Source organism: Hylobates moloch, unplaced genomic scaffold (genome assembly GCF_009828535.3).
Source record: "Hylobates moloch isolate HMO894 unplaced genomic scaffold, HMol_V3 SCAFFOLD_12, whole genome shotgun sequence".
NCBI lineage: Eukaryota > Metazoa > Chordata > Mammalia > Primates > Hylobatidae > Hylobates > Hylobates moloch.
In genome coordinates this window covers 4,131,991-4,148,489 of record NW_026652287.1, presented here as the reverse complement: position 1 = coordinate 4,148,489, position 16,499 = coordinate 4,131,991, and the positions used below count along the sequence as shown (strand labels likewise).

At 44.1% G+C, this 16,499-nt stretch overlaps 1 protein-coding gene across 2 annotated transcripts in view; it reads left to right on the top strand.

Moving 5' to 3' along the window:
- Positions 1 to 16,499, top strand: part of TMEM132C (transmembrane protein 132C) — a 447,107-nt gene that overhangs the window by 401,574 nt on the left and 29,034 nt on the right. For both annotated transcript variants that reach the window (XM_032168291.2, XM_058425648.1), the window contains exon 5: positions 6,183 to 6,326. In XM_032168291.2, the coding sequence (XP_032024182.1) occupies positions 6,183 to 6,326 (144 nt within the window). The remainder of the gene's footprint in view (positions 1 to 6,182; positions 6,327 to 16,499) is intronic.

Genomic DNA, 16,499 nt, shown 5'->3' with positions numbered 1-16,499 from the left:
TTAGTCCCATTTCCAGGGTCAGTCAGCTGTGGGTGGATAGATCATTGGCTTGTCTGAGGCCAGGCAGGAGCCCAGAATCGAAAGCCGGATCTGAGCCTGATGTGGCCTCTCCATGGCTCCAGCCCCATCCCACACTCTTTGCTTTCTTTTTTATAGAGATATAATTCTCATGCCATAAAATGTACTGTTTTAAAATATACAGGTCAGTGGTTCTTAGTGTTCGCAAGGTTGTGAACCATCATCCCTATCTAATTTCAAAACACTTTCATCACCACTAAAGGAAATCCCCAAATCCCGTACCCGTTACCAGTCACTTCCCTTCCCCATCCCTGCAGCCCCTGACCACCACTAATGCACGTTCTGTCTGTGGATCTGCCTGGTCTGGACATTTCATATGAGTAGGACCGTGTAATATGGGGCTTTTGTGTTGGCCTTGTTTCACTTCACACAACATGTTCATGATCCATCCGTGTTCTCACACGCGTGCATTCCTTTTTGTGGCTGAATAGTCTTCCATCGTGTGGACGTAATACATTTCCTCACTCTTTTCTACTCTGCAGGAGAACCCTTGGGGGACATTCGAAGTGGGGCATTTTACACCCATTCCTGGGACAAATCCTCCGTCTCCGTGGCCAGTCAGTCGAACTCCCCTAACATATTTGAGTCCATTCACGCTTCTGAGTCTTCTTAACACTTCCGTGTTAAGGAACATGGATTTACTTCTGGAATGACTTCAGGAAATTACTTCTATGTATAGGTACATGTGCCTGCGTGTACGCGTGTGTGTGTGTCTATGTGTGTGTGCTTGTGTTTGTATATGTGCGAGTGCCTACTCTGTAAGCCTGCCACATTGATATCATGCACACACAGGCACTCACACATACAGGCACACGCACGCAGGCACTCACACAGGCACACACATATACACACAGGCACACACACCCACATGCATGCACGCAGGCACTCACACAGGCACACACACATACAGGCACTCACACCCACACGCACGCACGCAGGCACTCACACAGGCACACACACATGCACTCACACAGGCACACACACATGCGCACAGGCACACGCACGCACGCAGGCACTCACACAGGCACACACACGTACACACAGGCACACACACCCACACGCACGCACGCAGGCACTCACGCAGGCACTCACACAGGCACACACACGCGCACAGGCACACACATGCGCACAGGCACACGTACCCATACACAGAAGTAACTCCATGAAGTCATTCCAGAAGTAATTCCATGTTCTTATTTATTTAAAAGTTAAAAATACAATTCACCTAGAAAATGGCCAAACTAATTTACATTTATGAGGGTAAATCAAACAACAAAAATGTGTTTTCTCAGAAGCCTCGGGCTTTTTTCAAATTTGAAATGACCATCATTTAAAGAACCCTACCTTATTGATTATTTTCAGCAAAACAGAACAGTTCTCTGATTCGTGATGGAGGCGGGTGGAGGGCTTCAGAGCAGGGTAAAAGGAGAGAAGAAACATTTAATAATACAGAAAGCTTCCAAGTCATAGTTCTGCCTCTGTCGTGTTCTGAGGCCTTGAGACAGTGTTGCTAAGCAGTCTCTAATACCTCCCGGGGTCGGCAGGAATCGTACACCTGTGCGCTTTCAGGAAGCAGCTGCCTTCTGCGAGGCTGAACTTGTCAGAGCCGGAGGGGGCCAGAGGAGAGGCAGCTGCCAGTGCAGGCCTTCTTCGAGCAGTGCCAAGCGGCAGCATAACGGGAAGTGGCATCCACCCCCAGCCTGCCACGCACATGATGTGTTCTTCTTGGTCCAGTGGGGGTTTAGGTGGGTTTCAGAAGACAGAACAATTGTATACACGTAAATAGTGTGCTAGGTATATTGCTGTGAATTGGCCTCAACTAAAAAGGTATTTGAGAGGTGCAACCAGATGCAAAGAACTCTGCAGGCCTACCACGTCAATATCATTCACACACAGGCACTCGCAATAAACACAGGCACATGCACCCATAGGCACACAGGCACTCACACACACAGGAACACACACACATAAGCACCCGCACATACACAAACACAGGCACTCACACATACACAGGCACACACAGGCACTCACACACACAAGCATAGGCACACACATACACACATAGGCACATGTACCCATATGCACACACTCACACATACACAAACAGGTGCACACACAGGCACTCACACATACAAAAATACAGGCACACACACACAAATACAGGCACACACACACAGGCACATGCACCCATATGTAAGCAGACACTCATACATATACACACAGGCATGCACACACATAGGCACTCGCACATACACAAACACAGGCACAGGCACACACAGGCACTCACACATACACAGAGGCACACAAATAGGCACATGTACCCACGTGCACACAGACACATACACAAACACAGGTGCGCACACACACACAAACATAGGCACTCACACATACATAAATACAGGCACTCACACACAGGCACATGTATCCATACACACAGGCACTCACACACACACAAACATAGGCATACACACACACAGAGGCACAGGTACCCATATGCACACAGGCACTCACACATACACAAACACAGGCTCACAAATACAGGCGCACACACACACAGGCATGTGCACCCCTATGCACACAGGCACTCACACATACCCAAACACTCACACATACCCAAACACAGGCGTGCACACACACACACACCCCCAGGCACATGTACCCATAAACACCAGGCACTCACACATACACATACAGGCACACACACATTCACAGGCACTCACACACACAGGCACACACACATTCACAGGCACTCATACACAAACACAGGCACACACACATACACACAGGCACATGTACCCATAAACACACAGACACACACACACAGGCACGCACACATTCACAGGCACACATTTATAGGCACTCATACACAAACACAGGCACACACACACATACACACAGGCACATGTACCCATAAACACACAGGCACTCACACACACAGACACGCACACATTCACAGGCACATGTACCCATAAACACACAGGCACTCACACACACAGGCGCACACACATTCACAGGCACTCATACACAGGCACACACACATTTTTTTCTCTTTGCCTTCACAAGGCACTGAATCTTGCACTTGGACTTCCCAGCCTCCAGAACTGTGAGAAACAAATTTCTGCTGTTTAGAAGATACCCAGTCTATGGTATTTTCTTATAGCAGCCTGAATGGACTAAGACAGTCCAGGATTCAACAGTCGAAAAGATAGATGACATAGCCCAACCTCTGCTAATTTGTAAAATGAGGAAACAAAGATTCCAAGAGATATGATATGTGATCAGGATTGCACAGGAAGTTAATGGAAAAGCAAGGAGCGGAATCCAGGGGTCCAGACTCCAGGGCCCACCACATCATAGACACCAAACTACCAGTCAGAAGAGTGATCTTAAATACAGGGAACTTCCTCCTTGTCACAGCCAGTTTATTCTGGAGGCCAAAGTTTCCTTTTATCATTTCTTATTTCTATGACTATTAATTCTCTGCTCCTGAAATTGATGTTGGTCAGTGGAAAATATATATGTCTGAGGTGGGCAGATGATGAGGTCAGGAGATGGAGACCATCCTGGCTAACACGGTGAAACCCCGTCTCTACTAAAAATACAAAAAATTAGCTGGGCGTGGTGGCGGGCGCCTGTAGTCCCAGCTACTCTGGAGGCTGAGGCAGGAGAATGGCGTAAACCCGGGAGGCAGAGCTTGCAGTGAGCCGAGATTGCACCACTGCACTCCAGATTGGATGACAGAGCGAGACTCCGTCTCAAAAAAAAAAAAAAATACATATATATATAGATATAGATATATACATACACATAGACATATATGTCCAACCCATCTTAATTTTGGTGAAGTGCAGTTTAGGGATAGGGAGTGTTAGGTAGAGTGTGTGAACGTGTGTGTGTGTGTGCGTGTGTGTGTGCAATTGCAACAACCGTTAGAAAACTAATCACAATCCATGAGGGAATGTACTGCTTTAATGAAGCCATTAGCCAAAGATCATTCTGCGAGAGAAAATGTAAAGACTGAACTCTGAGCACGTTACCTGTAATGAACCTGAAAATAGACCTGGGGAATTTCTAAAGTACTCTTAGCCTCCGTAATAGACATTGTGCAAGCTGCCCGGATTGCAGCCCAGCTCCAGGAATCCCATGGACCCAGGAGAAGACACGGCCGAGGGTGACGTAACTGCTGGCTGATGCAAAAGCGTCAGAGAGAGGCCGAGGCTCTACTTAAAACTCATAACTCTTTCAGCCGCGCTCTTGTTTAATGCAAAAGGTCATTTCTGTGTCAATTGCTTCCCTGGAGAAAGAACGGAGAAAATCTTTTTCCATCTCCTGCTTCACACCAGAGCAGGGTTTCTGGAGAGGGACTTTGCGAGAGACTGGCATCATTAGATGTCCCAAAGCCAAAGGCCCTTTTTCATTTTCATCTGTCCATAAAGAAAAGAATTATAAAAAGGCAATCACGTAGTATCCTACAAAATCAAATAAAAGGTATTTTCTTCATCACCTGGCAAATCACAACATACATGAGAGGTGTGACACTAATAGTTTTGCATGAAGTCATCTGAGCAGGATAAATCAAAGTCCCCACTGGCTGTGATGGAATGGGCTTCCGTGGAGCAACAGAGGAAGGCACTCTGCGTTGCTTTAGGCTTCCTTTTTTAAAAAATGAAGGTGCCAAGCATGGCAGCCCATGCCTGTAATCCCAGCACTTCGGGAGACTGAGGCAGGAAGATCGCTTGAAGCTAGGAGTTCAAGACCAGCCTGGACAACATAGCAAGATCCTGTCTCTATAAGAAAAGTAAAAAATTAAAATTATCTGGGCATGGTGACACTTGCCTATTTTCCCAGCACTTTGGTAGGCCAAGGTGGGAGGATTGCTTGAGGCCAGGAGTTCAAGACCAGCCTGGGCAACATAGTGAGACCCCATCTCAAAAAAAAAAAAGAATAGAAATGGTTGAAGATGGGGGAAGGGGAGATGAAGGGGGAAAAAAGATGTCAAGAAAACTGACAGCATATAAGACATTGTTTGGCCCTCTGGACACAATCATATCCCATGCTATAGGCATTTCAGTTACATGAGCCAATAAATTTCCCTTATATATAAAGTAAAAAAAAAAAAAAAGAAAGAAAAAGAAAGTAATGGTTGAAGACATTCATTCCACCTTATTTGGGAGACACTGCCCATTATTCCCTGCTTTTAGTATCCTTGAAGGTGATCTGGATTTTGCAAAGCCTTCTTCAGCTCTTCCTTTGTTGCTGGGAGCAATCCGGGATCTAGCCTATAAGGATCTGTGTTAGTTTCCTGATGCTGCTGTGACACATTAACACAAATGTATTATCCTACAGTTCTGGAGGACAGAAGTCTGAAGTGAGTCTTAAGGGGCTAAAGTTAAGATGTTGGCGGTGCTGCACTCCTTCTGGAAGCTCTCAGAGAAAATCTGTTCCTTGCCTTCTCCAGCTTGCTTCTAGAGACTGTTCACATTTCTTGGCTCACGGCCATATCACCCTGACCTCTGCTTCTACTGCAACATCTCCTCCTCTTCCTCTGACCTTCATGGCTCCCTCTTATAGGGACTTTAGGATGACTGGATCCACCTAGATAATCCAGGATAATTCTTCCATCTTAAGATCCTAATTCAATCACAGTTGCAATGTCCCTTTTATCATGTAAGGTAATATATTCACAGATCCCGGAGATTAGAGCATGGATATCTTTTGCAGGGGGTGAGAGTAAAGCATTATTCAACCTACTGTGCTTGCTCAAGCTACCCAGGGTTAGTTTCTGTTGCTTACAACCAAACCTAACTGATGTGTTACTTCTACTTGGTCTCTGCAATAAAGAAAAAGAATAAATACTTTTTGATTGTTGTTGAAAACTAGGAATATGATCATAAATAAAAGTAAACTGTTGAACATTTTTGGTAAATTGTTCCAAAGAATATCCCTTTATTCCAAGTCCTGGTACAGTGTGTAAATGGTACAGTGTGTCTTGTACAAACAAGGACAGCCTGGTGTTCACCCCGGGAGGTTCCCCCTAGAATTGTCCAGTTCCCAACAGAATGGAATATCTCCCTTAACCCAGTGTGTTTGATTCTCTTTGGCAGGACACTGAAATTCTGAACACTGCCATACTCACAGGAAAGACAGTTGCCATGCCTATCAAGGTGGTGTCTGTGGAGGAGAACAGTGCCGTGATGGACATCTCAGAATCGGTGGAGTGCAAGTCCACAGACGAGGATGTTATCAAAGTAAGTCATTCCACAGCCAGCTGGATGGAACCGGTGGGAACTTCACCTGGACATCCCATTTGCTAGGGACATTTAGACTGAAATACATGAGGTTCAACCATACAGAGACTTACGTGCAACACACTTCCAGCTGATCCACTCAACCTGTCCACTGCCATCTCTTTGTTTTCGCATCATGCCAACCTGGCTAGGGTTTTTGGTTCATTCCTGTCTTTCTTCCTTTATTTGACAATTAAAAATTGTGTGTGTGCATATACCTATATAATGCACAACATATTATTTTAAAATACGTATACATTATGGAATGGCTAAATTGAGCTATTAGGCCAGTGCAAAAGTAATTATGGTTCTTGCCATTACTTTTAAATGGCGGAATCCACAATTACTTTTGTACCAACCTAATAATTAACATATGCATAACTGCACATCTCACATACTTATCTTTTTTGTATGATGAGAACTTAATCTACTCTCTTAGCAATTTTCAAGAATATATTATTACGCTTTAGGAGGCTGAGGTGGGCGGATCACCTGAGGTCAGGAGTTCTAGACCAGCCTGGCCAACATGGTGAAACCCCATCTCTACTAAAAATACAAAAATTAGCTGGGCATGGTTGTGTGTACCTGTAGTCCCAGCTACTTGGGAGGCTGAGGCAGGAGAATCACTTGAACCCAGGAGGCAGAGGTTGCAGTGAGCCAAGATCGTGCCGCTGCACTCCAGCCTGGGTGGCAGAGCGAGACTCCATCTCGAAATATATATATATATAATTATTAGTAACTAAATTTAACATATTGTACCAAAAAATCTCTTGAACATATTCCTTCTCCTGTCTAACTGATATTTTGTATCTTTTGACCAATATCTGCACAACTGTCCCTTTACCCATCCCCTGGTAACTGCCATTCTCTCTCTGCTCCTATCAGTTCAACTTCACTAGATTCCACATGTATGTGAGATCATGCAGTGTTTGTCTTTCTGTGCCCTGCTTACTTCACTTAACATGATGTCCTGTAGGTTCGTCCATGTTCTAACAAGTAATAGGATTTCTTTATTTTTTTAAGGTTGAACAGTCTTCCACATTCTCTTTACCCACTCATCCCTTGATAGACCATCAGTGGTGCTTTGGACTATGGGTCAAAACCTGAATGCCTACTGTAGCTAAGCAGGTGACTTCAATAAGTGAAGCGGTAAATTGGTTCTGCCTATTCTAGAAGGGCAGCCAAGATTCTGCTCTTTGTCTTTCCCAGCAAGGGAATTGCTATAACCAGTTGCGGTCATGAGATAGTGGGATTTCAGTATTTTATGTCTCCAAAAGGATGGAAAATCTAGATTTCTGGTTAAAAAAATCAACAACAACCTTGTTTTTCAAGGTTAGCAACAAATTCTAATTTTTTTAATGGGCAAAAAAATAAAAAACAAAATATATTTGCACTGTGGGTTGGCCGATAGGGTAACTGTTTAAAAGCACCCTTCTAGAGTAGGGGTTGCACACCGTGAGCCATGGGCCAAACCTAATCACTGCCTATTTTGTAAATAAAGTTTTACTGGGACACAGCCACTCAAATTCACTTCCATTTTGCCTGTAGCTGCTTTGGGGGCTACCACAGGAGAATTGAGTAATTGACAGAAACTATATGGCTTAGACAGTCTAAAATATCCAGCATTTTGCTCTTCCCAGAAACGGCTTGCCTAGAGTAATGTGTGCTCTAGAGTCTTAAGTTTTGTGGAGGAAGAACTGCAATTCCTGGTGTTTCCCATCATTAGTCATGATGCTACACACAATGCTTGCTTAAAGAATAAGGCAATGCGAGGGCTTTACCAAGCCAGAAATAAAGCATTTGGTCTCTCTCTGTATTTTTCTGTAATCCCTGGAAACACATCCAGGAAAAAAAACAAATATGAAAAAAAACATGCAGGTAGTGATTTTTGTTTCCCTCAAATAGAGTCTGACGGATAGCAACCAGCCTTCTCTCTGGTGTTTAAAACTCCATGTCTGAGTAGAAGAGAAGTTAACAAACTGTTGAGATGGAGAAATGACATGGAAAAATACTTCTCTGCAAACCCCACCCTCAGAACAAGCAACAGACCACCATTCTAGACAGTCCACTCCAATAGGTGGCAGTAAACATTCCAGCAACATCTGTATACTATGACGATCCTTCTGACTGTTGGAGGTAGTATCTCAAGGAAGGGCTTTTTTCCCTAATTTACCCAAAAGTGATATATGGGCTGGTGGTGGCCTTGAATCCAGACTGCTTTAACAGAAAGACAACAAGGCCCATGGGAGGAAGAGGAAAAGGGGGATGAAGTTCTAAACCACGCTGTCCAATGAAAACACAATGTGAACCACATACGAATTTTTTTTTTTTTTTTTTGTGAGACAGAGTCTCGTTCTGTCACCCAGGCTGGAGGGAAGTGGCGTGATCTGGGCTCACTGCAAGCTCTGCCTCCCAGGTTCACGCCATTCTCCTGCCTCAGCCTCCCAAGTAGCTGGGATTACAGGTGCCCACCACCGTGCCCAGCTAATTTTTTATGTTATTAGTAGAGATGGGGTTTTACTGTGGTCTCGATCTCCTGACCTAGTGATCCACCCACCTCGGCCTCCCAAAGTACTGGGATTACAGGCATGAGCTACTGCGCCCGGCCTGAGCCACATATGAAATTTTAAATTTTCTAATAGCCACATTCAAAAAAAGTTTTAAGAAAAGTTGAATTTAGTTGTAGTAATGCATCGTGTCTAACCCATTATATTACATTACCATTTCTACATGTAATCAATATAAACATTAATAATGAAATACTTTACTTTTTTTTACACTAAGTCTTTGAAATCCAGTGTGTGTGTTATACTAACAGCACACTGAAATCGAAACCAGCCCCATTTCCAGTGCTTCATAGCCGTGTGTGGCTTGTGGCTCCCACAGTGGACAGCACAGCTCCTTGTTGGTCATTGTCACTGATTTGCAAGCCCCCTAAAAGCCAGAACCCTTGATGAATGTAACGTGTTGATAGGACACCTCCAGTACTGATAACTTTTCTAGAGGTAAAGAACCTATCTTTCAGCCTACAAAAACCAAGAGGGAAAAAAACCCAAAATTTATCCCAGCTGTATACATAGCAATCCTTAGCTACTCTTAAGACAATTTCGACATGGAGTCTATTACTAATATCTCCAGGAATTATAATCAGTATCTTTAGGGAAATCAATGTATTCAAACAGAAAATTGCCTCCTGAAATGAATCCAGAGTTGATACCCCTGGCTGTTGACAAAGCAATGTGAAATCTTGAGTCAGCAGAAGCTGGGTGAGGACATCAGAGCAGGCAGGCTCAGTATACTTGAGCACAGTCCGTAGGACCCAGGCTTGGCTGTGGCCTTGGGTCTGATGAGATCAATGATACTCGCAGTGCTAATTGGGTACAGCTCAGAATGCCATGGAGAGAAGAGGGGGAGGGAATTGACATTTAATCCATGCCTAGTCTGCAGCAGGCCCATGACGTTTTGGATTTAGGCAGTTCAGAGTTCTGTCAAGAATTCTGAAGGCTCTGAGATTGCACCCTAGTGTAAACTGGCAAATCAAACTGTCACAGTTTTGTGGATGCTGGCAGAAGACACAAGACCCCGAGGTCAGAGACAAAGGACAGTCACTGTGTCAGCATCTTTCTGCACCAGTTGCCTGGGCTTCAGTTCCCACCGGGTTATGCAGAAGAGGCCAGTGACACTTGCACATGTAGTGGATCAGGTTTCAGGAGAGGAATCCTGGCCTTAGAGAACGTGCATCTTTCATCATGGGCTATATGTTTGTGTCCCACCCTGAATTCATATGTGGAAGCCCTTAACACCCAATGCAATGGTATTAGAGGTAGGGCCTTTAGGAGGTAATTAGGCTTCGATGAGGGTGGAGCCCCATGATGGCAGTAGCACTCTTATAAGAAGAGGAAAAGAGACCAGAGCTTGCTGTCTCTCTACTATGTGAGGATACAGCAAGAAGGCAGCAGTCTGCAAGGCAGGAGGGCTCTCAGCAGAACCCAACCATCCTGGCATCCTGATCTCAGACTTCCCAGTCTTTGGAACTGTGAGAAATAAATTGTGTGTTGTTTAGGCCACCCAACTTACGGTATTCTGTTAAAGCAGGTCAACCTGACTTAAGACAGGCAGGAAGCCTGCCTGACCTCCCCAAAGAGACAATGCCTTTATCATACTGGACCTTAAGTGTGTCTGCCCTTTGCTCCAGAAGAAGGCACTGTCTGTCTTCCAAGACTGCTCACTATATAAAACACCTTTGAAAAGACCTTTCAGAACAAAAATAGCCTGTGCTCTGTTTGTACAATGTGCTGAAATGGAAGCATATCATGGAGAATGTCTCCCAAAGAATTCCTCATGGCTTTGCCACATTCAAGCTATGCAGCCTTGGGTGAATCATATAGCGTTCCATCCAGCACTCAGTCTCCTTCTTAGTAAAATGAGGATAAGCATAGTTCCTAATTCAAAAGATCAGCATGAGGATTAATCAGGTTTATAAATGCAGCAGAGAACATGACCTAGTAGCCAGCATATAGTAAGGGCTTAATAACTCAGAGTCAACTCTGGTCATCTCATGTAATCCTCTGATTAGGCAGATCAGGGATTAAGACTGGAGGCTTACAAGTATATTTTGTGTGATATGCACAGTGTTGCTTAAAAATGTAAGAATTGGATGCAACTCATTTCAAATGTACAATTCAGTGATTTTTAGTAAATTATGCAAAGTTTGGCAACCATCACCACGATCTGATTTTAGAACATTTTTGTCACAGTTAATCCCTATTCCCATCCCCGGCCCCTGGCAGTCACTAAGCTGGTTTCTGTCTCTATAGATTTGCCTGCTGTGCGCATTTCCCCTGAATGGCATCATACAATACATGGTCTTTTGTGTCGACGTTTTCCACTTAGCATTATGTTTTTGAAGCTCATGTACATGGTAGCATGGGGCAGTAGTTTGTTTCTTTTATTGCGGAATAATACTCCACTGTATGGATATACCATATTGTGTTCATCCATTCACCTGGTTGGGTTGTTTCCACTTTTTAAATGTTTCATCCATTTATGAATCCTGCTGCAATGCATATCCACATTCATGCCTTTGTGTGGACATACATTTTCATTCCTCTTGAGTAGATACAGAGGAGTAGAGTGGCTTGGTCATATGGTAACCTGACATTTAATGTTTGAGAAACTGCCAAACTTTTTTCCAAAGTTGCTATACCATTTTGCATTCTCACAAGTCATATCTGAGGGTTTCCCCTCTGGCTTATTGGGAAAATCCAGCAGATCTGGTAGAGCTACAGTGTGCTCTCCTGGCGACACTGTGTGGTGCCCTTTATTTATTTTTTCATTTTTCCATAAGTGATTGGGGTACAGGTGGTATTTGGCTACATGATTAAGTTCTTTAATGGTGATTTGTGAGATTTTTGGTGCACTCATCACCCAAGCAGTATACACTGTACCATATTTGTAGTCTTTTATCCCTCACCTCCTGCCCTCCACCTCCAAAATTCCCCCCAAGCCCCCAAAGTCCATTGTATCATTCTAATGCATTTGCATCCTCATAGCTTAGCTCCCAACGGCACCTTCTGATTTGTCACAGTTGCCTTATATTTGGTCCACTTCCATTATCTGCTTGGCCCATGTAAGCACTTGAATGTGTGTAGATGGGACAGTACCCATCGTGTAAATGTGGAGGCTGAGGTTCAGCAGGAGGACTTGGGTTTTATGATTTTGCTTTCTAGCTTTTCCTTTTTCTTTCCTTCATTCTTTCCTTCTTCCTTTTCTTTCTTCCTCTTTTCCTCAGTTTCATTCAGCCAACATTTATTAACCAACTACCACATTTAAGGTTCTGTGATTTTGGTAAGGAAAAAACAGATGAAGAAAGTGAACCTCTCAGGACCCACAGCCAAACAGAAGAGTTAAAATGCCACACTTTATTTTGCATGCCAACTCATTTACTACTCATAACATCTGCATTATCACTATTATTAATTCTGTCTTATAGTACAAAAAACTGCGGCTCAGCAAATGGAGGCCACCTGCCTGAGGTCACACAACTTGCACATGGCAGAGAAGGGATTCTACGTAGAGGGCCAAAAGCTCTCGGCCATTAGGCTATATAGTCTCTGTACGTTCAAATTTTGCTTAACATTTTACTTTTTATTTGGAATTTCATACTTATCTCAAAGGTTGCAATGACTGGACAAAGTATACTATATACCCTTTACTGAGGTTCTACTGTTGTCAATATTTACCCATTTGCTTTTTCACAGCTTCAGTCTCTCTCTCTCTCTCTCTCTCTCTCTTCCCATTCTCTAGATAGACAGATAGACAGGTAGGCAGGTAGATGGATAGATGGATGGATGGGTGGATAGGTGAATAGATGGATGGGTGGACAGATGGAAGAAGGGAGATAGATAGGATAGGTGATTAATAGCTGATTGATAGGTAATAGGTTAGATAGATAAGTAACAGATTAGATAGATGGTAGATTTAGATAGAAGGAAGATAGATAGATAGATAGATAGATAGATAGATAGATAGATAGATAGATAGAAAGATAGATTGATTGATTTGTTGCTGAACCACTTCAGAGTAAGTTACATATATCAAGGCCTTTTAACTCTAACTACTTCAGTGTATATTTCCTAAGAATAAGAATATTCTTTTACATACCCACAGTCATCAACTTCAGTTAATTTAATGTTGATACAATACATTATCTAATCCATATTCTGTTTTCCAATTTTGTCCGTTGGCCAACCGTGTCTTGTGGAAGAGCGTATTTTTCTGCAGTACAAGATGCAGTCCAGGCTCACATGCACATTTAATTGTCACGTACTCTAGTCTCCTTTAAGCTGAAGCAGGTCCTGAGCATTGCCCTGTCTTTTAACACACAGAATACTCTTGAGAATACAGTCCTTTTTTTTTTTAACTTTTTAAATAAAATATTCCTCATTTAAGATTTCCTGATATTTCTTCATTTAGATTCAAATTTGCATTCTCAGCAAGGATATCTATACAAGTGACGATATACATATATATTTTGTTTCGTTTATTTTTGTATGCTTTTTAATCACCCTGAAATACTTCAGTGGGTACTTTTTCTGATTATATAAGTAATGTACAAAATTTGTCTACAATAATAATTGCTCCAGAAAACTCTAAGAAAGAAAGAACTACCTTTACTCCCATCACCCTTAGAGAATCATTGTAAACATTTTGGTAATCATTTCTTACACACATATACCCACATATACAGATAAGTTTTTAATAATAAGATATCATACATACTGTTCTTGTTAACCACAAACTGTCTTATTGGCAGATCTACACACATACATACACACGCTCACACACATGTGTCTACACAATTCAACACACACGTATAAGGGCTTTGCAGTCCCGGTATGTCTTACAGAAATAGAGCCATATCCTTATGCATTTCTGCCGATTCCTTCTCTCACCTTGCAATGCATCATGAACATCCCTGCCTTGCAGCACTTGGAACATGAAGCCAGGCCAGTGTGCGGTGTAAAAGAACAATAAGGGCCGAGGAGTCTGGTCTGCAATGTGCAGGTTAATAGGAGTCATAACATTTGAATGGGAGAGAACCCTGGATGTCGGCCTCTTTGTTGATTCACATTCAAGAGGTGAAGGAGCAGCACCTAGAGAAGGGCCAAGGGCCATGACTTGCCCAACAATAACCCCAGGAACAATAATAGGAAGAAAAACATGCAATATGGACAAGCACTTGCAATGCCCAAGTGTCCATCATAGAGGATCTCATCTATGGGGTCCAAGCTTTAAAACATCTTTGACATAAAGTTGTGTCTTGCTTGCAGTTGATGACGTGGCACAGAATACCTGGCAGTGGTTTTCTTAGAGTGGTGTCATAGATTTAGCAATATCCAGTCCGTGTTTTTCACAGGTCACATGACAATCTATTAAACACAGATATGCTGGCCATTTTCTAGGTACCATTCTGGTATTGGGGACACAGCAATAAGTAGAACAAAAGCGGTCCCTGCCCTCAAGGAAGCAGCATGCTAGCGATGGAGAGAAGCAGATAATAAGAAAATGCATGAGACTCTTACGGAGATGTTGGGTGCCGTGAATAGGACACTGTGCTGGAGAGGGGCTTGGGTGGGAGTTACTGGGGATGGGGTGGTCCTCAAGGAGGGGACACTGGAGTCAGTTAGCAAGGAAAATAATGATTATTAATGCCTGCACCTGGCTGTACCTCCTATTTGGACAGCTCCCTATGTACATCCCCTCACCCTAATGACACTGACACACGATACCCCACCCTGTGCCCCCTGGGTGCCCCCACCCTGGTCCTCAGCCCTGCATGTGCCTTCCGCAGGACTCCTGCAGCCATGGGTTGCTAGGCACTGCCCAGGACAGGGTGGGGATGCTGAGATTTAAAGCATCGTTAGAGAAAGTTCATCTATTGAATTTCCAGTGCAGCCTGTTTGACCTCCAGGGCACGATTCCAGCTAACGGATTCCAGTGCAGAGCTAAAAATAATGCATTTGGGCAACAAGCAGGCCTGGCTTTTCCCCAGTGACCAAAGGTGCCTGCATTAGCTCCGGCACATGGAGAGCAACCTTGCTTAGCCAATAGTCTGATAGTTGCCCTGAGCTCGGGCCCCCGTCAGCGCTGAACTTTCTCTGTGCTGAAGCTACTATTGATTTTGCAGGCTCCGAGTCCTTGAGAGTGTGAAGTTCTTTGGCAACAGCCCTAAGTTTTTAGGGTATCCACAGGATGCATTACTGCTTTCAGGTGGCATCCCTCCCTAAGCAGCAGGACAGGCAGAAGAGAGTTTTCTATTTGTACTTGTCATGACTGAGGGGCTTTGGAAGAAACCCTGGAAGGTCTCTTATCCTCAAGAGCCATTTGGTTCTTAGATGAAAGAAAATTAAAAAGAACAAAGAAATTCCTGGAATCCAGAAGTCCCGGGCTCCAAGCCAAGCTGGGCGACATTGCCCTACCTTGGCCTCTTAGTGGACTTGGGGTCCCTGCTGTAAAGGGACCCTTCCTTGAGGGGCTCTTCTAGCACCTGCATGCCTCCATCTGGGATTCAAAGTGCAGTTTAAAAGGCATGTTTAAGAGCTTGAAGTCTGCCACTGACAAATTCTGCTTTAAGCCTCAGTTCTTTCATCTGCAAAATGGGGGAAGACCTAGGACTACCCCAGAAGGCTGTTGTGAGTTTGAATGCAGTCATCCATCTCAAGCATGCAGGACGATGCCTTTGTGTCACCTCTTCCTCTTACCCAGACAGCCCTAGACCAGTGGTTCTCTGTGAGGTGATTGAACCCCCTGAGAACATCTAGCAATGTCTGGAGACATTTTTGGTTGTCACACCTGGAGCAGAGGCTACTGGCATCTAGTGGTTAGAAGTTATGGACAGTGTTATACATCCTGCGATTCCAGGACAGCCCTCACAACAAAGAATTATCTGACCCCAAAGGTCAATCATGCTGAGGTTGAGAAGTCCTGCCATAGGCCGAGCAGACACCACAGGGTCTCCAGTCTCCTGTGGGAGGACGCTCATTGCCATGAAAGTACCTGGTGTGGTGACTTAGTCTGGAAGAAAGGGCCACTGCCTTTGGCCTCAGACAGACTCCTGTTATGTCTTTCTGTCACTTACCTTCTGAGTGATCTTGGGGAAGTCAACCTCTCTGAGCCTCAGTGTCCTTATCTCACATATGGAGATCCTAACAGTCATATTGCATACATGCTACTCAAAGATTGAAAAAGAAAAGGCATGTGACATGCCTGGCACATAGTAAGTGCTCAATAATTATCAGGTAGCACTGGTAACGGGGGTCATGGCAGCTGCGATATTCACTAAGCTCTGCTGAGAGCTGAGAGCTGTTCAAAGCAGAAAGTTCTCCACACTGTATTGGCTAGTGGGCTTGGGTCTTTATTTAATCACTGGAAGGCTAGACTTGCATTAGGCAGCTATTGCTGTGATAATGCTGCATAACAAAACGACCTGACCTCTCAGTGACTTACAACAGCAAGCACTGGCTTCTCCCTCGGGGCCCCTGCGTTAAGTAGAGCAGCCCAGCCTCAGTGCGCCGGTTGTGTGGGCTGGGATCCAGGTTTGTTTTGGGTTTGGGTTGGCTCTGTGTGTCTCGC